The sequence below is a fragment of the Pteropus vampyrus genome, unplaced genomic scaffold (genome assembly GCF_000151845.1).
Source record: "Pteropus vampyrus isolate Shadow unplaced genomic scaffold, Pvam_2.0 Scaffold49, whole genome shotgun sequence".
Taxonomy (NCBI): Eukaryota; Metazoa; Chordata; class Mammalia; order Chiroptera; family Pteropodidae; genus Pteropus; species Pteropus vampyrus.
Genome location: NW_011888830.1, coordinates 6,281,430 through 6,303,699, shown reverse-complemented (window position 1 = coordinate 6,303,699; position 22,270 = coordinate 6,281,430). Strand labels below are relative to the sequence as shown.

The following is a 22,270-nucleotide window of genomic DNA, read 5'->3' as shown; positions in this document are numbered from 1 at the left end:
GGGGTGTCCGTGCTTAACAATACCCTCTGCCGTCTCCGGACTCCCCTTCTGGTGCCCTCCCATGCTTACTGAGCACCTTGGGGAAACCTTTGTTCTCCAGTCCTAAACCTCACTGCGTGCACAACCAACTGATCCTTGTCTTCTTGAAGCTCTTTATTCAGATCTGGTACAGTGCTTTCCCAACTCGGGAGGACTGTATGTACATTCCTCCCACTAGGCCGCGGGCCTTTCCAGGGCAGAAACACCATTTTCCATCTTTGTATGACTACAGGGTCGAGAACATGGAGGTGCTTGGCCAATGTCACCTGAATGGATTCACATGTCCATGCTCCCCTTCAGAAACTGCACCCACGCCTTAAGCGCCCTGTGAAAAGAAGCCCAGGTGACCACGAACGCACTTTACCTCTTTGAGCACCAGTACACATTTGCCTGGCCCCACCGACTGAGGCAGCTCTGCGATCCTCCCCTTGTTCAGGTAGGGGCCTGAGAAACACCTGTGATTGATGAACAGCTGAGGGCAGCAGTACTTCCCATTGACAGTACCTGCGGGGACAGCAACACAGCTGATGCTTTAGAACCAATAGAAAACTTGCTTAGCCCACTTAGTTGCAAAAATACCCAGAAGCTCATAGTGTTTTAAGATCAGAATGTCTTATATCCACAATAACATCTTAAAATATATGTATAAAATAACTTTTATGTTTATTATGCAGGATTCAAGACACACACACAAAATGCAAAAACGAAGATGATGATAAGGAAAGGTGCCATTCTGCGGCTTAAAGTAAAGAAACACCAGGTACACAGCTCAGTGCCCCTGTGTGTCCTACCCCGGAAACTCCTCGCAGACGTAACCACCACCCTGCATCGTACTGGCCATTCCCAGGCAGGTTGAAATGTTCTTCAGTGGCTTGAATTTACATTTCCCTCATTATTCTTTAAACTTAGAAAGTGAACATGACAAGCTGCTAGTCTCATGCTGGGAAATGAGAGCAGCTAAATGGTCAGGTAACACTCCAAAGCTTCTTGATGACTAAAAACACAGATTGAAGCTGCTTTGTCAGCCGAGAGACTCACGCTCCTCTACTACTGCTCCAAGCTAAACTACACTCGCAGTAGTACTTCTGTATAAAAACTATTATGATTAAGATAATAATTTAATAGTCCGGGATGGTTTGTCCTATAGGACTTCAACTAAGAACCAATAGATAAGGAGGGAGAAAATTATTTTTCTTGATATAAGACAAAAGGAGTAAAATAACAATTACAGACTCTGAAAGAGTAGCTGAAATGGTTCTTTTAAAACCATTTTTAAGTCTGAATTCTATACAAGAGGCAAAAAGTTAAGCCCATAGCTGCATTTACATGGAAACTTTGTGGTAGGATTACTCTGCCCAGACCTTTAGAAAAAAACAATTTTAGTAAGTCTACTCATAAAACTGCTCTCTTTATGACAAAGATAACTTCGACTAATAGGATTTTTCCAGGGCATATAGGCTTTAACCCTGGAATTCAGAGCAGATTTCATTTTAGCTAGAAAATAGAATTCTTAATCAAATATATTACTTAATATACGAACGTGTCTATAATCGGATTTGTGGTCAAAGGATAATTCACATTTGTGTTTTCAAAGGTTACTGTAAGATGTGAGACTTTAAATGTTTAAAAAAATTTGTCTTTCACAACCAGCTATTCAAACACAGAGAGTTTTAAGGAACAATTCAAAAGCCCACAGAGACTTAACTATTAACTACTAGTGTAAAAATGTAAGTAGAACTGGCACAAAAGGTCAAAAAAGGAATGCCTAAGGATATTTTCAACTCTTTTTCATATGATTTTCCATGATACACAGCCCCACGTGGGCCCATAATTGCTGAGTACATGGACCCTTTTCCTGCAGACCAAGAAGTTGTCTAAAGCTACTGACCAAGTAGAAAGAGGCAAAGAGAATTTAGCTTAGAATGTTTTTTTTTATAAAAGAGTAGGTATCTGTTAATAAACGGCAATAGAAAAGATAGAGAATAGGCTCAAAGTTGAGATATTCTCATACTGACCTAAAAATATATGCATGTCTCCACTTGTAGCAACAAACGGGGACGGGACAGAGTACCTACCCTGAACGGGCTCATTTACCTGTGTTGTCCAAGTGAGGGAATAAGTAAAGATCATGAGGTATATTCTCATCAGGCACTGTGGATGGCAACCTGTTGGTAAAGACATAAAACTCTCATGGATTAAACACTTAGGAAGAAACCATTACATTCCAAAGTCTTTTCATAACTTAAAGCGACAACTAAAGAAATCTGTACTATTATAGTAAGACAGGATATGTGTATCTAGAAGCAACATCAGTAGGAAAAAGGCCATCTGGATAGGCTGTTCTCAAATTCTTGTAATAACCCCAAGAAGTCTCTGGAGCATCTGTCCCTCCAGCAGTCATCACTGATCACTGAGGTTCTTCTAGGTCATTCCTGGGCTGGTCTCTTGTTACAGAATTATAATAATGCCCTTCATTATATTTTAGACATGAAGAAACAACAACTTACACTGACTTTAATTAAAGTCAGACTTCTCTTCAATGTCTAATTGAAAACCACTTTCTGCCGAAATACCCACAAAATTGTTATTCGCTTTCCAATACAACACAGTTATTATTCAATTTCATTTTATTTAAATTTAAACTTGGGTATATTAAAACATGCTGTTTTCAATTCTCTTGTATATTTCAATTCCGCCAGTATATTAAGAAAACAGAATCACTTTGCAAGGGATATGTATTTTCGTGTATTTTAGATATTTTCCAATATATAAATGTTACCAACAGTTACAATTTTGCAAAAACATACTGCTGTCATCTATACACACTGCCTGAACACCCTCCTGAAATGTGGGATAATCTAGATTTATTCAACAGTGTGAGACCTGCAGATTTTTTCATGTGGAATCTATAATTTAACCGTCCTAAAAACCCTGAAAAATAAGTATTTTACAAAGGAGGGCGTTCAGATGCCATGAGCTAAAGCAACTCGTTCAAGCTCACCCAGCTGAGAGGTGGCAGAAGTGGGCGTCAGACTGAAAAGTCTCTGCCCACCAGGCCTGGCCATGACCAGTGATGGTGGGCATGCTGGGTGGGGACAGGAGCAGTGTGGCCTCTTAAGCGTTAAGAACCACTATCACCAAGAGCCATTACTAGCAGTGTGTGAGACTGAGGTGCCCTTTAGGTATGTTGAAGCGGAATCAAAGTGAGGAGTTACAATCTGGAGTAGAAATTCATTTAGAAGCATGTCCTGTATCTTCACATACTAGGTGCCCAATAAACAGCAGTAGATACTTTTACTTTCATCTTTACTACTGTGCTATGTGTTAACTAAGTCTAATAAAAACAGCCATGCTTCTCATGCTCTATAAAAGCACTGCATAGTTTATCATATAGTTTTTGGAAAAAGAAAAACAAAAACAAAACAAACTTACTGTTTTTCTGGTTGTACAACTGCAATCTTTCTCTTCTTTTGTGCTGTAAAATAGGCAAAAAAGCAAAAAGAAAATCAGCTTTGTTAGCTAGCTAGGCAAAATCATTTTAAAAAACAGCTTACTATGAAAGTGTCAGTTTTAAAGTAACAATTTAAATATTGAAAAGTGATTTCATTCATGTTCTAATTTTATCTCAATTTCATCTAGCATAAAATCGACTTTGACTTATCAGAAAGGAGGTCTAAATAGAATTTAGTATATTTACTCTTATCAGTAAACTGTCTATTTATTTTAAAATGTGATTTTAATAAGAAAGAAAAAGAGCACATATATCATACCTTACATGAATACATCTGGTAAGATAAACTGTTGCAAACACGATTATCTAGATGATTTTTTTCCCCACAGAAAGTGTGATAAGTCAAATAATGTTACCAGAACAGCTACTCCCAAATTAGGATTGCAGGCATGTCTTGAAACCAAAACATTTTATTACCGAAAGGAGGACTGTTGCCTAGTAAATCTGTCAAATATTAACATAAACCAGCCAATAATAATTTTTAGGATAAGAACATTTCCAGTTTATATTTATAATTGATTAGAATCATCTTAACAAAGACAGGCCAGAGCTTCTGGCATCTATTAATTTTGGCACAGGTAATCCCAAATCTTTCAACATAAGCATAAATTAATCCCAACAAAACTTCTAAAGCTGTCAATGCTTGGCGGGTTTAGACTTAGAGTTTGCCTCTTCAAAGCAAAAACGTATGTATATGACATGAAATGAAACCAAGAATAAATAGGAGAAATAGTCACTCAAAATTCATCCATTCTTGACTTCATATAGTATTCTAGCTTTTACTACGAAAAAGTACAAATTTGTAATCTCTAGGATGAAAAATGAATATGGAATAACTTGTCTCAGTCAGTCTTTGCTAATAAGGGTGGGGATGTCTGATCGTCTAATACCTTGGTAAGGAGCCAAACACAACAGGCCTGGATGCAAGATGCAGAACAAGGAGGAAAACCTTATGTTAACCTTAACCCATATGTGATTTGGCTCTAGAAACACTCAAAGTTCTTCCTCGTCCCTTCCCAAGTCTACGTAAAGGACACAAGACATGAAGTTCTATCAGAAGCACAACTAAGACATGGGACTGGGCCCAAACCCAGGGAGGACTCAAATGTTGGCTGTGCTGGCAGAGAGTATCAAGAATCTGCATCATTTTAAGTGAGGGGGAAAAAAGAATGTCTTTGAGATTGAAATAATTATCCTAAGCTCGAAATTTTAGAAATATTTTAAAGTGAGGGAAAGCTATAACTCTCATTGAATCAGACTCAATGAGCAGTTTGGTATCTGGGAGAGAAGAAGCCCTTAAAATCCACCCTGTCGACAATCTGCGCTACCTTCTTTACTTCACACAAGGTCCCACCCTACTCTTGAATATCCAATTGGAGGACTTTAGGTTCCCTTCAAAATCTGATGACATCAGGGAATGAAAGGCTGACTGTGAGATGAACTTCTTTACAGCAATGTTCTGAGATTCTACACAAGTATATCATTTTGTACGTTTACTAGACATACAGTATACATTCTGGCATACTGCTAGAAAGGAGTAAAGCTAGCATATAAAAGAAAATATGAGAAATATGATAAACCCTATATCTTTAAGTTTCCACAATTTAAATGATATTTTTGATACACCTTAGGGTGGAAAAATGTCAAGATTAGGTTTGAAGAATGTCAAGATTAGGTTTGAAGATTTTTAAATGGTATCATTTCATGACAACGACTTATAACAACGTGCATTAAAACACACTGTTGTATGAATTTGTGTGTGTTGTTGGGCTGTTTCACTAATATATGTTTTAATTTGGTATTTTTGTCATCAGAAGGATACGATGTAACGCTCTTTTTAAATACAGTTGAAACGTCACCAGTTAGTGCTAAGAGTGGTTAAGTGGAGGTACTATGTCAGCAAATTATTGGGACCAATTATGACTCTCTTGGGGTAAACCTCATGAGAAAAAGTAGTCTTTTCTCAAATATAACACAAAAATATAGTATTTCGCTTAAATTTTTTTGTCGAAATAATGAATTGTATATATAACTGGGAGTAAAGATTCCAGAAATTTTATCTGTGACTCTCTGTGACCTTCTACTGTCTCATCCCTGTGACTTAAGTTTGTGAACCCGTGAAATGCTTCCAAAGAGTCATCTCACGCAGACACTTAAAGGATAAGGGAGATAAAAACATTGGTGCTCTGCGGGAAACGTAAAACCTTTTTTTATTTTTACAACTCGTCTCCACTATCTTTATAAACCGCCTATTTGTTCGCCCCGATCGCAGATGTTATCCACTTTGGCTCCAGATGGGGGCGATACTTACAGACCGTTTTGTGCGGTGTGGTCAATGGGTAAGAATTCGCCTCACACCAGCCCACTGGGAAGATGTCCATGGATTCGACGTCAACGATAAACTCCGGAGCGGGAGTCTGCAGGCCTGCAGTGAAAAAGGCAAAAGACGACAGGCTCAAAGGGGTTTTACGGACGGAGACGCCGGGGAAGAAAGGTAAACACAGAGCCTCCCCGAGGCCGAAGAGCCGTTCTCGGGAATGGCGAACACGAGCTGGTCCTGTGGTGGGTACGGATGCGTCAATTGTAACACAGCAGGAAGATGAGGGGCGCGAGGAGGGTGGGGCTTGGGGATCAGGACGTGCTCCCCGCGGACGTCGGGAGGACGTCGGGAGGATGATGTGGCCCAGGCACGTGAGAGGGTGCCCGAGTCCTCCTTCCCCCCAAAATAGCCCTGAGACTAAAGGCTGTGGTCAAAGAGCTCTGGCTCCTGAGAGAAAAACAATCTGAAAAACGGCCAATGAGCCAAGAGAAGGTTCTGCACGGAACCGAGTTTCTTCTTTTATAAAGAAGAAAAGAAGGAAAAAAGCTTCGAGGAAAGACACGCTCGAACCACGCATCAGGACTCTTAGCGGTGACTCACTGGCCCTGGCCACCCAATGCCACTCGGCTTCGCCGAAAACCAAGACAAAAGCGACAGGGGACGGCCGCTCGCCGCGCCGTGTCACCGCGCGACGGCCGCCGGACGTGGGCTCGGGGCCCGCCCAGCAGCCTCGCTTCGCAAAGCTGAGCCACCCAAACCGCACGCCGGCCGGGGCAACCCGCGCTGGCTCATCAGCCCCCAACCTCGTCTCGGCATAAAGTCAGTGCCTTAAGAGCCGTGTCAGCTGCGCCGAAGGCGGGCAGGTGTACGGGGCTGCGTTTCAAAGTGGTGGAACCGACAGAAATCGGTGCTGTCTCATAGGACTCCACGGAGGAACTGCTGCCTCAACGGAAACCTCACTGAAAATGGCGGCGGAAAAGAACTCTGGCGCAGGGGTCAACTCATCATGCACGGCTGACCCCTACAGGAAGGAAGAGACGGACCGTCCACCTCCCACCTCCAGCCGGAAGTGAGACTACTTTACTACCGCAGCAGGAGGGAAGAGTCTTCCTGGGCTCGGCCAATGGGAGGCCGCCGTGGCTCAGCCAATGAGAACTCACTACACTTAGAACTCTCGGTTTCCTCCAATGGAGGCTTCCTTTACAAAAGCCCCTCCCAAGTCCATAAAAGACAGTTTGTCTCCTGTGTTTCTAGACTTCCCTGGGTCGCCATTAGCCCACAAGTCCTGAATTGCAATTCTTTGTTGTTCCCAAATAAACCCGTTTTGCTGGAAAAATATATGGCTGTCTATTTTTTTAAGGTCAACACAACCAATATTTAACCTATTTGTAAAGGAAATCATCAAACAAGTAAGAAGACATCCAAAACAAACAATAGGTGAAGAACCTCTCCAAGTAGCTTCAAATGTAGAGGAGATTTTTCTTATCCTAAAGGGTACACGATTCCCCAGAGGGTGCAATGAAGAGGGTCACTGACCTGCTTCCCCATCATACAGGACATGTTCTCATCTTCAGACTCACAAAAATAGCCTGCATTTCCTAGCTACTCAACAATTTTGCTAACGGGTTGAATTCATCTACTAGATGTATTTGTATTTCCAGATTCATGTTTAGGTAAGGTTGTCTTTACAGTACTTTAAAATTCTTTGATCATACTTTCCATTCAATGAAACAAATATTTATTAGCTATGATATGTCAGCTACCACATACTCAAGAAAGTTATAGTCCTGCCTCTATTCACCCCCAAATCTAGCCCATTATGGCATGCATTAAAAAAGAACTATTGGAAAAGTGGGTTACTTATCACCCAGGAAAGTTTTCCTGACTCTGAAACTTTTCCAAGCCTATTCTGAATGATAAGTACCAATTCTTTATTTCCCTTTATCAGCCTTATGATTCTAGATACATCTGACTGGACTCAGAATAGTCCTTTAAAACAGAACCCCTTATTTTTCAAGATTAGAGACTCAGTAGCTTACCAAATAATCCATTACAAATGTATGCAATGCTCTTTTCTTGATTATTCTTGGATTGCCAAAACTACCTATGCAAAGCTAGATGTTCCCCCTAAGGACCACTGCAAGATTCTTTATCATTTCATAGAAAAACTTCTTATGGAAAACACAAGACCATGCTCAATATCTGAATTTGTTTCAGCTGCATCAATTCAGTATGGATTCTACTTATTCATTCTTATCTAGAATCTTCATCTCAAAAATCATCAGGAAGCATAAATCTCCATCTATGGGGAAAAACTTAAATAAATTATCACACCTCCATATGATGGAATATTCTGTCACTATAAAGAAAATATGAGAAACCTCTTTATATATTTATATGTAAAGACGTATAAGGATTGTTGAATACACAGTATTCAGCCGGTTGCAAAGTGCCGTGTATATATAGTATGCTACCATCTGTCCAAAAAGGAGGAAATAACATATATTTATATGTGCATGAGATAAATCTGGAATGAAATGCAAAATACTAATACGGCAGGTGTCTTCTGGGAGAGGAACTGAGTGGCCGTGGGCTGGGGGCACAGGAGTGGAAGAGAGAATCTGACCAAAGATATTTTTCTGTATTGTTGGCCCTTGTGAATGAATTACCTGTTTTACAATCAAACCCTCACTATCACCACAATAACAACAAAACAACACAAGATATTCAGAGAACAAAGGAGAAAGCTCATACGTGAATAGGATACTGCCACAGAGATAAGATTAATTAATGAAGGACAAGTTACCTTAAAAGGAAATAAGGCTAAACTATGAATCATGTCACTGTTCAGAGGAGAAAGACTTTCCATACTTACAAAGCAAATGCACTAGCACATAAATTTGTAAGAATCACTTAGGAATTCAAAATAGTTTTGCAATTTGCTGTATCCGGAGACTTTGTCCCCCAGACCAGCGAACACCATCCATTTCCACAAAGTTTCACTACACGTATAAAATATTTTCTAACTGCAAGAGACTGCATCATGGCTTAATCTAGCAGATGACCTGTTCTACTTAGAACACCAGGATGAAAAAAAAAAGAAGATGGCTTGTAAGGATGCTGAATTATCTCCTTAGAAACACAATCCTATCAAATGTCCCAGGAAATTATGGACAAGAACAAGTATGGGCTAGCACGGGAGTGAGAGGTGCTACTGGGGGACCAGAGGCAAGAGGGGTGTGAGGAGAGAGGCTAAGAGCCAAATGTAAGGCAGATAAATGACTTCCATTGGCTCCCATAACAGAATCAGAATGACTCCTGTATCTCAGTTGAAAGCTGGGATGGGAAGAAGGGCAAGAGGAATTTAAGGAAGCAAATGAACCTTCTTCGGTACCCACATTAATAGTTAAAAGTCACATCAAATCGTGATGGACTCAGTGTGCAATTAAAAGGTAAAGCACTAAAAGGATGAAAAGCTAGTTTATTATCCGTGAGCAAGCAAGAAAGTTTGTCACCCGGGTGCTGACAAACCCACGGGCCATCTGTCACACTCCTTCCCTTCCATCCACAGATGCCTATCCAGGAATAAGATTTTAGGGTATCCCCTTGTCAGCTCTGGAGCTAAATTCCTAAGGAATAGAGAGAGGAGCAAAGCTGTGCCTGGCAAGATCAAGATATGGTAGAAAACACAATCCAAAAGGAAAACCACAAAAATGGGATGAAGTGTGTTTGTGGGAAGAGAGAAACACGCACGCGCGTGCCTGCAAACACTTACTATGAGCCAGACCCTTTTCTTTCTTTCTTTCTTTCTTTTTTTTTATACCTACAACACCTGGTCTTCCTAGGTGGTCTCCCATCCAAGTACTACTAACCAGGCCCAACCCCGCTTAGCTTCCGAGATCATACGGGATCGGGCTCGTTCAGGGTGGCATGGCCGTAGACGACACTTCTCCAAGTGTTTAATCGTCACCACGACCTTAAGACACTTGGATTTTCATCGCCGTTTTATAGATGAGCAAACTGAGGCACAGCAAGTGGCAAATCTGGGATTCGAACCTGAGCAGTCCGGCACCAGAGCCTTAGAAAGCAGTTGAGATGGCCAGTTTTCTCTCCCTCATTTTTATTCCTGGTCTGTCTAACATCCGTCTTATTCTTTCAAGGCCCCTATCCCTTCTTCAGAATTCCAATCTGAGGTAGCCATTGCCAGCCTACCAACAAGGGGAAAGAGCCAGATCTGCCGCCTCTGCAGGCAGACGGTGTCAGGCTCAGGGGCTCAGGTCTCTTCAGTGAGGACATGATTCTTATCAGAAGTCTCATTCATCACAATGACAACTGGAAAGCCCACACTCTGCTTCGGTTCCTGCTGCAAAGCCTTTGCTTAAGAAAGCCAGAGCCGGTTCTGTTGCTGGCCACCAAGAACCTGTTTAACCCAGCATGGGCTATGGGGACAAAACAGATTTGGAAGTCTCAGAGGCCTGTCCCCATAGACAGTTCTAATAGTTAGGTCACCTCCTCTTGCTGCAGGAAATACTGCTCCCATATGCTGACTTGCTGAAGCAGCTGCTCCCAAAAGTCTCATGCAGCCCGAACTTCTTTTTAGAGATTTTAAAACCACCCACAGTGGCTTGAAATGTAATTATTTTCATATTAGCATTTTCCTTTGTTTTATTTTCGCCAGTCTCTGCGAAACGCTTACTAACCACCTGACGTTTCCACAGATTCTGGGGATGCTTAAGGGGCAGTTTTCTGCACCTGGCCTCCTGAACATGAAAGGCTGCCTCGCACAAGTCTCTCTGAACCACGCCACGATTTGCCCATTTGATCCCCTAGAGTCCTTTGCGGACGCCAGTGTGTATAAGTCATCTGGAGAGGGCGACTTTATGCAGATCCCCAGGCCCTGCTCCTGGGATCCTGTGGCGGCCCCAGAAATCTGTATTTTGGTAGCACTCCCGTTGACGACGATGTGGAAGGTCGTTTCCTAGAACTGAACCGAGCGTGCGAAAAAACTGACCAAGGAGTTTTTGAATTTTAGCCTACACGTATAAAATATCTCCCCACTTCAAAATCTGGTTTGCAGAACAGCGCTTCGTAAGGGGCTGCCGTATCCAAAATCGCTTTCAGGAACAAAGACTTTATTTATTCCTCGCGCGTGTTCAGCAGGCACCGCGCAAGCAAAGTGCACATGAACTTGTGGACAAATACCTTGCCATGCGGCAGGCAAAGATGGGACACAGCCCTGTGGAACGGCTCACGGTTAACAGACATGACGGGTCGTCTGCTCAGACGGAGCACAGGCTCTGTGCGGGGAGGTGACATTGAAATGAAGGGTTACTGCCTTTGTTTGCTCGTCACCCCCTCCGCCTATCCTGGGCCTTCACGATGACGCGCCAAACACAACTCAGTACTTTATAGACACCGACCCACGCGGCCCCTCCCCGCAGCCATCCCACAGGGGAGAAGCCATGCTCGTATACATTTTATAGAGCTGTACAAACAAGAAAAAGGATTTTAAACTCCAAAGCACTCGAGATCTTGCATCTAGGAGGCCGGCGTGTACGTGGGAGGGGTCTAGAACGCCCCGTGATGGAACTCGAGTCTTTACTCCGTAAGAAATGCAGACTCTCAGGATGCTGGAAGGAAAGCGAGGCCCGCATTTCACAAAGCCAACTCTGAGAGCCCCACGAAGATGGCAGAGAGAGCAGATGGGAGACTACTGAAATCCTAAGAGGCAGGGGTGACGACGTGGCAGTAAGAAGAGACAGACACAGATGCAGAGGGGACACCGCAGTGACGACCCACGTGGGGTCGGTGTGGGAGCAAACAGACAAGAGTAATTCCAGGGTTTCTTTCTAACTGGGACGACTCTGCGGTGTCTGGCGCGGGGAAATAACGGAGCTGTTTGCTCAGACTGGAAACTTGAAGAGCAAACGCCGGGGCCACGGCGGGGAGGCCCGGTCGGGAAACTGAGTGCGCCCGGAGATGCCGTGCACGTGGGTAAAAGTGAGAGAGTCGCGGATGTGTCTGCCGGGAATGGCGACATGGCCACTCGAAGTCACGGAGGAAGATGAGACGGCACGGGCGCCGGGGGAGAGAACGGCTGGGAAGAACGCTGACTGTTACATGTGAGGAAAGCAGAACAAAGGTGAAACCAAGAACGTCCGTCTCAGGACAAGTCGGGGGGAGGAAAAGGACCGTGCCCAGCCGGTGTTCTGGAAAAGATGGCGGGGCGAGGCGGGTGGGGGGCTTTGAAGGAGGGATCCACATAGGTCAGATGCTGAGAAGAAGAAACGGGGCGGGACCAACCTGGAGATGGAGAATTGCGCATCGTTGCAGAGAAACTTATAAAAAGAAAACACATCCTCAGTAAAAAAACAAACAAACAAACAAACAAAAAACACACACAGAAAAACGACCATGGAAGCAAGAGATGAGGAAGAATGTGTATTCACCTTCCTAACAAGAGGAAGAGAAAACCAAACGAGAGGGGACAATGGGGCCAAGAGAGGGACTGACCGGCCACGGAGAGGACACTTATCGTTTACCAGCCACCTCGATGAAAACGATAAGCCTCCACCATTTCCCCAGGCAACTCGCGATCGCCTATATTCTATTTTCCACAAAATCGGGTTTTCTTTTATAATTAAGTCGAAAGGAGGAATGCTCTAATATAATCATCTGATCCAAAGTAGATTTAATTTTCCAGCAATCTGGCACGGGAGCAACCTAGGCCCTGGATCAAAACGCTTTTTCAAGCCCTGGTGTGGGCCCTCATCCGCTACGTCTGACATGGAATCAGGTTTTGCCACCAGGAGCTCAGGGACAAAAAACTCCATGAACCGTGACCTGGTATGTTATGTGATTCGCTCATTCACTTACTCGATTATTCCTTTGTCAAATATTTGAGAGTGTACGAAGTACAGCAGACAAAGAAGGCAAGAAGCAAGGCAGTTCAGGCCTCGAGACCCAAGACAGAGTGGAGCGTGGAGGCAAGGGATGGGCGGGCTGGACCGACGGAAGACAGGTTGAACATCTCTCTACAAAGCAGCTAGACCTCTAGGTCCCCTACCGATCTGCACAGCCGGGGGACACCTCCACCCCGGCAGAAGGCAGGAGGTTTTCCCTCTAGAAAAGAGAAAGCAGGGCAACTTAAGTGTGGGCAGCACCGGGCAGAAGCTGCGAACAGGGAGCAGACGAGGGCAAAATACAGGATTACGTGAACGTGCACGTGACAGATGTAGAAGCCGTCACTCCGAGCGGCATAGTTGTAAGCGAGATAAGGACACTACAGTAGCAGGGGGTATGGGTGAGACTGTGGTCCCCGTGAGCCTGGCCTGGTCAGGGACGTGTCCTGCGAGGCACTGTGCTGCGTTCCAACAGGAAGGGACGTCTGACACGTAAAGCAAGTGGAGAATAGGAAGCCAGCAGAGGACCATGTGCCAAGGTCTACCGCACCGTCGCCATGAGGCTGAGAGAAAATCACAGATAAATCAGAAACTGGCACTGGACAAGTCTAGGTGTACGCACTTCCTAAGAGTTTGGAAAAGGAGAGATCATACCCTTCCTCGAGCTGTCACTGCACCTCGTGTTGAAACACCTACGCTGAAACTCCACCTGAGGCACAGACTTAGAGAGTCCGCGTGTGGCCCACGATGGCTGCCATCTGCGGAAACCAGGGACCACACGTGTGCTGGACCCTGCACGTTCTGTGCTTGTCAGTATGGAGTGTGAAGTTCACGGGGAGGAGATGCAATTCCTGGAGTCGAAAAAGCTGCTGTCCAAAGCCATACCGAGCACAGATGCACAGAGGGAAATTCATGCAGCAGGTGTCACTAAGTGGAACTGCGCCCAGGGTAACGAACCCCACAGGCCATCCTTCTGTCCCTACATCCACAGGGAACTCACCGAGACCCCGCCTGTCTGTGTCCGTTCACCATGGCGCTCCCAATTTCAAAACGAGGTTTTGGTGCTCACGTTCTAAAGATCTCTACAAAAGTTGCTGTCTGAGTAACTTAGAGCAGAAAGGAAGCCTGCTGGTCATAATACCATTTATGACACAAAAGGAATGGAACACCCATACCCTATCTGTCCCCTAAGAAAATGACCTGACGTGGACGTGAGGTGACTCGGATTGTGAGAATCGCAGACAGAGGTGCCAGCCAGCGTGTGAGCCAGTGTGAGTGAGTGTGTGCGTGTGTGTGTGTGTGTCTGCAATGCCGGAGGTCTTAAAACTGAAGGTGATGTATATTAGATGGACACTACTCAGAACCGTAGCTGTGACTGCCTCGAACGGAATACACCGCACGAGAAGGCAACGACGTCCTTTCCAAAACACAAAGCCGTGTCACCGTCGACTGCCCGTGCTCGCTGTCGGCGGCCTGTGAGAGCTTGAAATTCGTTCCAAATATGCACCTAAAATAATGTTACGCTAACCTCGTCTATCTTATTCATTGCTCCCTCTTCAACATCAGCTCCTTTATAGACACTTAAAAGAACTATGTGACTTCAGGAGGAGGTAAATGTTACATTAAAAGGATCATTTTAATGACCTAAAAGTCGTCAATTAGCCATTGTTGAAAACAATTCAAATCAATTTAATGCACAAAAATAACCTATAAATTGTCAGGAAGTACTTTATAAATTTCAAGTGTCAAATAAATGGTCTATAATCAGAAGTGCCATCATCATAAAAATATTTTAACAGCCACAGAGTGACCATGGTGAAGCTATAACACTTTGTCCTCAGGACAGAGGAAAGAAAATTCTATGTACATAAAACTGTGAAATAATGAGAAATAATTGTCGGTAAGCTTGCTGTCATCTTAAAAGGCAAATGCTCATTAAGGGCCAAAAACCAAAACGAAAACAAAAACAACAACAACAAAATTCAAGCAAATTCAAGGAAATCGAATGGAATTTTACTTACTTTGATTTCACAAATGCATATTTTTGACCGATTCATTCCAGGTAGATGATATTCAACTGAATGTTTAAATTTTTTTCTTTAAATATGTAAGGACCGAAAAATGGACAATTTATTTTCTTTTTCGGTGGGGGGGGGGTCATTTTGTTTTGTTGTTGTTGTTTTTGTGTGTGTTTCTTTTCTAAAAAACTTTATTTTGTTAGTTTCAAGTATAAAGGACATTGGTTAGGCATTTACATAGTTTATAAAACAATCCCCCTAATTGTTCTGTCTCTCCTCTGGCTCTCCGCCTAGCCATGACACTAATGCTGACTGCATTCCCAGTGCCGTGCTCCCCATCCCTGTGACCCTCTAGCGACTACTAATGTGTCCTTCTTTAACCCTTCACCCCCGTCTCCCAGCCCCGCAACCCTTCTCTCCTCTGGCCGCCCCCAATTTACTTTCTGATCGGCTTCCTAATGCTAATTTTCATTACTCCAGGATGAAAGCACCCTGGAGAGTAAGAGAAAGAGCTGCCACGAACTGACTTACGTGTCACCGCTGTAAAACCCGAAACGTATATCCAAAGAAAAACAGCAATGAGGAGAAAACAGTGTCCAAATTGTTACACTAAATGTCGCTCATCACTCTTTTTAAGACTTGGGAAGCTGCGGGGTCTGCAGAATTAAGCAACAAAGATGTCAACGGCAGTGAAAGTCAACCTCAGACATACGTTAATGGCCTGGCTGGTTTCTCCATCTAAAACTCAGGATTCTCCCGCTGCTGTCTGTGTTAGGTAATTAGCAGCTGTGAAACGCTCTGGAAGCACAGACTGCTAAATAAATTATGACTGCCAAAGAATTTCAACCATAACGTGTTAAATGATAATGACGCAACACGGGCTTTGAACTGCACCGTTTTTTGTTTCCAAATTAATAACGCAAACGAGACTCCAATCTCATAATATGGCTTAGCGGGATATTAGGTAGCAAGTCCAAGTTGGGGGTTCGAAACCCCAGAAGGTCTCCTGTTTCCCCAAGAGCAGTTGACCCAACTTTCCATGCAGTAATAAAAATAAGGTCACGTTCTATCTCTGGAGCTGCAGAAATATCACCACCGCTCTGCCTGTGTCTACACGTGGGGGAATTCTGACTACAGTCCACTCTACTTGAAAACCCACTAAGCAATCAAGTTTTTGAGAATTCCCTCTTATTTCCAACTGAAATTCCGAAGCCACTGTCACGTTTTAAGCTATTTTCTGGGAATTCGTGGCACCTAATGACATTCTTCATAAAGTCACTGCTCCCTTCCCTCCCCACTCTCTGGAGGGATCATGTCGATGAGATGGTAGGCCTCCCTAAAAACTTTGAATGCTTTTTAGACTTGCTTACTGCAGAAATAGGGATGAAGGTATTAGCAGCGATTCTATGGCCTTCCAAACTTCTATTCCAATGGCGGTATGAGCATGTTATAAGATTTAACATACAGACCAGGAAAGGTCACGTTTTATTATTCATATCGCGATCATACTGTTTTTCCACATATATCTGAAATAACGACTGAGTAGTATGAAACTGAAAAACAAACAAGCAAACAAAAAAAAAAATCCCAAAGAATTTTAAATTAAAAAAGATGGGAAAACTTTAGCGATTAAATTAATTTTAATTCTCACTGAAGATATGAATATGTAAATGTATGTAGAAAATATAGTTTTCTATTTTAATTCTAAAATCTGATCAGGGTTTTCTTGACAAAGGACATCGTTCTGGGAATTATTTGTACAATTGTAAATAAAACGTAGCTGTTAAAAACGGTTTAAACACCATTCAACAAACAAACCTAAAATCCTGTTTATTATCTGTTTGGGGAGAAAGTCATCACCAATTACTATGTTGAGGAAAAACTAAACATCCACGGAAGAAATCAAAGTCAAGGGTATTATCCACATTAAAAATATGCAAATATATAATTCAATCCTCATAATAACCAAGACCTCAAATACCAGTATTAGTGACTCGTATTAATTTAATTGTGACATTAGCTTTTATAATCATAGATGTGAAAAGACCACCATGTTCCAAACATAATTATCACGCCAGCATCTCATTTCATGAAATTATTAGTTAAGATGAAAGCCTCTGAACAAATTTGTATTTGATTAGTTTCACTTATTTAAGAACACTGAATAATTGAAGATCTGTTTGAATAAAAGGGACACAAAAGGGGCACTTCTGAGAAGTGCTGGCGTCGTCTGCACCGCACCATTTCTGAACGGACCCTCGATTCTCCAGAATGACTGACGACGTACCTTCCAGGCGAAGCCACATCAGCCTCCCCTTCACGCTGACGACAGAGGCCACGCAGAGTTCTCCTGGATTCCTGGGGTTCACGGCTTCCAGTTTCATGTTCTTTGTGAAACCCCGACTGAATGACGTCTGAAAGAGAGAAGTGACACTGAGCAGGATGCATCACAGCAAGACAGCGAGCGGCAACTCGGCCGGCCGGCTGATGCAGCGGCAAAGCGCACGCACGCACGCGGGCACGCACACGGCCATTATTCATAAGACGACCGGGCTCGTTCGCTTGTCTGTCTTTCCCGCCACTCACGAGGAAAAGAACCACACCAGAAGTTAGAACTCTGCACGCACACAGTAGGCGCCTAATAACACGTGTTCAATGAGCGAGAGGATGAATATGTTCTCTCTTCCCCTTCCCATTCGCATCCTTATTCCTACAGAAAGAATCTCTGAGCTACAAATCCCATTTCTACTTCCCTATATTCCTCTCTGACATCAGACCTGGGCGTATCTGACGGGTCCTCACCTGGCTTCAACCTCCTTCACCCTGAAGAATGTCCTTCGCCGTTTCTTTAAGTGCAGTTGTGCTAGTGATGGATTCCCACAGTCTTCTGTTACCTGAAATGGCCTTTATTTTGCCTTGGTGCTTTTTGCTTCTTTATGTCTTTTTATCTATTTTCTAAGTTCGCTTTTTAAAAATTTATGCGTAGGAAAATTCCCTCTTTCTGGAGCGCTGTTCGACGTGGGCAGGGCTGTGAGGTGAGTGCAGACAGTCAAATGGCCACCATCATGACCGAGACACAAAACAGCCCCTTCGCCTCCAAAACATGCTCACACTGGCCATTCATTCAGTAACCAGCTCCTCCCAGGCTCCCAATTCCTGGGCCACTGATCTCTTTTCTGCTCCTATAACTCCGCCTCTTCCATAATGTCCCATAAATGGAGTCATGTGCTCTGAAGCCTCTGAGTCTGGCTTCTTTCACTAGCAAAATGCGTGAGAGTCATCCGTGCTACTGCACGAATCAGTCGTTCATTCTATTCCACCCCGAGTCCTTAAGCGGAGGTCTCACAGACGATCCACCCATTTGAAGGACATCTGAGTCGCTTCCAGTTTGGGGGGATTGTAAATAATGTTGCTATCAACATTCAAGCACAAGTTTTTGTGCGAACATAAGAATCTCAGTCGGCCCCGGCTGCCATAGCAAAATAGCACAGACCAGACACCTTAAACAACAGAATTTTATTGTCTCACAGTCCTGGAGGCTGGAAGTCTGAGATCAGGGTGTCAGCCGGGTTGATGTCCCCTGAGGTCAATCTCTCTGACTTGTAGATGGCCATCTCCTCTGTGTCACCATGTGTCTTTCGTCCATGCTTGTGTTTTAATATTTCCTCTCCTTATAAAGACTCCAGTCATACTGGATTAGGGCCCACCCACATTGCCTCGTTTACCTTAATCGCCTCTTTAAAGGCTAACTCCAAATACAGTCACATTTGAGGTCCTGGGGGTTAGGACTGCAACACGTGAATTTTGGAAGGACATAACGCAGCCTATAACATTGTTTTCACTTCTTTAGAAATAAGATTGCTGTACCATATGGTAAATGTAGGTTTTTTCTTTAAAAAAAAAACAAACAAACAAAAACCTGCCAGATGATTTTCCAATATATCATTTTGCGTTCCCATCAGCAGCATATGGAGTTCCAGTTGCTAAACATCATCACCAACACTTGATGTTGCCAGTGTTTCAAATTTTAGCCATTCCCATAGGTAGGTCTAATGGTCTCTCATGATGGTTTTAACTCGTTTTCCCTATGACTGACAATGTTGAGCATTTTTTCTTTGTTTTCTTTGGTTAAGGGTCTGTTTTTAGCTTCACTCTTGAAGTATATTTTTACTGGACACAGAATCACAGTCTCTTCTCTTTCTTTTGGTACTCGAAGGAAGTCGGTTTGCTGTCTTTTGGTCCCCGTTCTTCCCGATGAGAAGTTTGCCGTCGTTCAGATTGTTGTCCTTCTTTTTAAAACGCAGCATTTTTCTCTGGATATTTTCAAAATTTTTCTCTTTATAGTTGGTTATCAACAACTGAACTACGTTGGGTTTCTTCGTATTTATGCTCCTTGGGGTTCACTGAGACACCTGAATCTGTAAATGTAAGATCTTTCAGTGACTTTGGTAAATTTGGGGCCGTTATTTTTTTTTCTTCCATAGTTTCTGTGGCCATTTCTTCTGGGTCTCCAGTTACATATGATAATGTCCCTGAAATTCTCTTCATCTTTACCCAAACTACCTGCCCATCTTTTTTTCTCTCTGTCCTTCACATAGGATCATTTCTATCTTCAAGGTCATGAACTCTCACCTCTAGCATCTCTATCCTGCTAGTGAGCCTTTCCAATGAATTTGCTCATTTCAGATACTCTATTTTTCAGTTTTAGAATGTCTCTTTTTTATACTTTCTACTTTTGTTCTGGTACTTCCTATCCTTGCATTCATTATGAGAATATCTTCCTTTACGTCGACGCTTCTCAAACTTTAGGGTATACCAGAATCACCTCGATAGTCTTTTAAAAACACAGACAGCTGGGCCACACCCCAAAGTCTGGGACTCAGTTGATTTGAGTTGAGGCCAGAGATTCTGTATTTCCAACTAGTTACCAGGTGATGCTGAAGCTGTTGGCCTAAGGACCACACTTGGGAGCCAGCTCTTTCCACCGTGGAGCTTAGTTATAACAGCGGCTTTAAAATACTTGCCTGCTCACACCAACATCTGGATCACGTCGGGTTTGGTCTCAGCTGATTATCTTTTCCACTGAGAATGAGTCAGATTTTCCTATTTCTTCATGTGTTGAGCAATTTTGGATTGAATTCCGGATGTTTTAAATGTTATGTCATGGAAACTCTGGGTTATGTTATATTCCTCCCAGAAGCGTTGATTTTTCTGTTCGAGAAAGCAATGAACTTGGTTGGACTCTGTCTCTTGAGAAGCAGCTTAAATCTCAGTTCTTTTCTTTCATCCTTAGAAACCAGGCTGCTGGGAGTTTGCCTGGCCAATACATGGTTCAGGGATCGGCCAAAGTTTTAGGCAGCGTTTATACCCAGAATTTCTGGCTCCTCCTCCTGGCTGCCTGCCCTAGAACTGCCTTCAATTCTCAGTAGCTGTGGCTCCCCAGATTCTGTTATTGGGTTCATCGGGCCAGGAAAATTGTACATTTTATACTGCTGTTCGAGTCATCCCGTATGTCGTCAGCTGTGACTGACCTCGGGCCACGAGTCTGAAAACGTTGGGACGACCCCGCCCCCCATGCTTCTCCTGTCTTCTGAACAGCTATTCCCTTCCGGAAACTGCCTGCTTTTGCTCATTCTCCACATCCCTGAGGTAGCTGTTTTTTTTTTATTCCGTCCAGAGTTTCTCGCTGCTCTCTATGAGAGGATCAGTGCAGTATGTGGCTGTGTCCATCCATGTCAGAGCGGCTTCTGATTGGTGAGCATCCTCAGGGACATGTTGGCCACGCACCCACTCCCACACAACCTCTCCTCTGGTACACGCGAGACGTGTGATTAAAAAACGCATCCGCAATAAGCAACCCATTAAAGAACACTCTTAACAAGCTAACAAAATTCTGCGAGGTGCCAGTAATACAATGCATACACCAACGGGCAGATGACAATCCTGTCGATTAAATAAATGGGGAGCCAGGAACAAGGGGGGTAGGTGTGTGTATTTGTATCCTAACGAATACACCAGCATATTTACTGCAAGAAATTATTCTGGGCACCTACATCCTGGGAGCTCAGAGGCCACCCAGCGACGTGGCTACTTGCTCCACTATTAAAATCTGTGTGGACGACAGCTGGCTGAATGGGAGCAGAGGACGGATGAAAAGGAGCCTTGGTGGAACTGTGTTATCACAGAAGAAGCAACTCCTTAAAAACAGAACTGGGGGAGATGTGAGGATTTTCTTCCCAAAGCTAAAGAATCAGGGACGGATTTTTGTGCTCTTGTCAAGTGGAAGGCTCAAAGCCGAAGAGGTTTGGGGATGTGATGAGGCGTCTCCATGATCCTAAAGGACAGAAGCTTCTGCCACAAGTGACATCAGCATGGTAAGAAGTCGAATAACATTGGCCTGGACTTCGTAAGCCTTGAGCGCGAACCGGCTGTGATCCTCGCGGAGGAACGGTGACACAGCTGTCCCCTTCATACACCTGAACTTCAAAGCGAGGAGAATGATCTTTGTGCAGAGGCCACGTCATCCAAGCAGAAAGTCCGTTTAACCATCCAAGGAGCCCTGACTCGTTTCTGTACTCAGGGTACAAGTTGAAACGGTAATCGACCTGCTCCATTCTCTACGATCCGTCTTTGACTTGGCTGAGCATCTCTCTGTTGAGCCAACACCTTCCACCTCTCAGTCCTCCGTCCTCATGATTTATTAGCCCCATAGCACAACTGATGGGTGAAGTGGCGACGGGTCAGCAGAAGGAGCCCGTGGCCGGAAAACAAGACCCTGACTCGGGAGCGCTCAGCACCGCAGGATCTGCAGTTCCCCAGCCGAGGGCTGTCGCTTTTCTTATCATAAGGCATTAACTTTCGTCACTGAATGCATGTGTGACACACCGGGCTATACATTCATGTCTCATTCTTAAAACGGAGACACTAATTCATGTCTCCTTTCAGAGTTCCACGGGTCGATGAAGTTTAAATGAATAATTTATAAACCGCTTAATACAACCAACCTTACAAGGCAAGTACACACATGTATGAACACACACACACTGGTTTCATGTGTCACAAAAATCCTATGATTATGCCAATATGCTCTATTTGAACAAGGTAGGGGCTTAAAATGAGCCAAGGACAAAATCGTTGGACCAGCATCCTACTAAAGTAATCCAAGACAAAAAAATAATAATAATGTCATATTCCTTAGGAAGAGAGAATCCTCTATCAATAGGCTTATCAATTTCACACTCCATAGCAAGTGCCTACTAACGGTGACACAGGTGGCTAGCTGGTCACCAGTTTGTCCTCCTTCTTCCACAGTATGAAATCATAGCTGGGCACATCCTAGCCTCACATGCGGCCCGGTGCAGCTAAGTGACAATCCTCGCCAGCGGGAGGGGAGTGGAGGAGTACGTGTCAACACAGCCAGAGTGCTTAGAACCAGCGCCGTCTTCCCTGGATCTCTTTTCCTACCTGCTCACCAGACTCA

The 22,270-nt window shown here is 43.8% G+C and overlaps 1 protein-coding gene and 1 pseudogene across 1 annotated transcript in view; both read right to left on the bottom strand.

The window, feature by feature from the left end:
- Nucleotides 1–22,270, bottom strand: part of SFMBT2 (Scm like with four mbt domains 2) — a 168,521-nt gene that overhangs the window by 33,242 nt on the left and 113,009 nt on the right. Inside the window, exons 8-12 of the mRNA XM_011359659.2 lie at nt 17,078–17,204; nt 5,862–5,975; nt 3,472–3,514; nt 2,134–2,204; nt 404–543 (exon numbers count right to left, since the gene is read on the bottom strand). Of these exons, the coding sequence (XP_011357961.1) occupies nt 404–543; nt 2,134–2,204; nt 3,472–3,514; nt 5,862–5,975; nt 17,078–17,204 (495 nt within the window). The remainder of the gene's footprint in view (nt 1–403; nt 544–2,133; nt 2,205–3,471; nt 3,515–5,861; nt 5,976–17,077; nt 17,205–22,270) is intronic.
- LOC111739310 lies at nt 9,691–9,812 on the bottom strand (annotated as a pseudogene).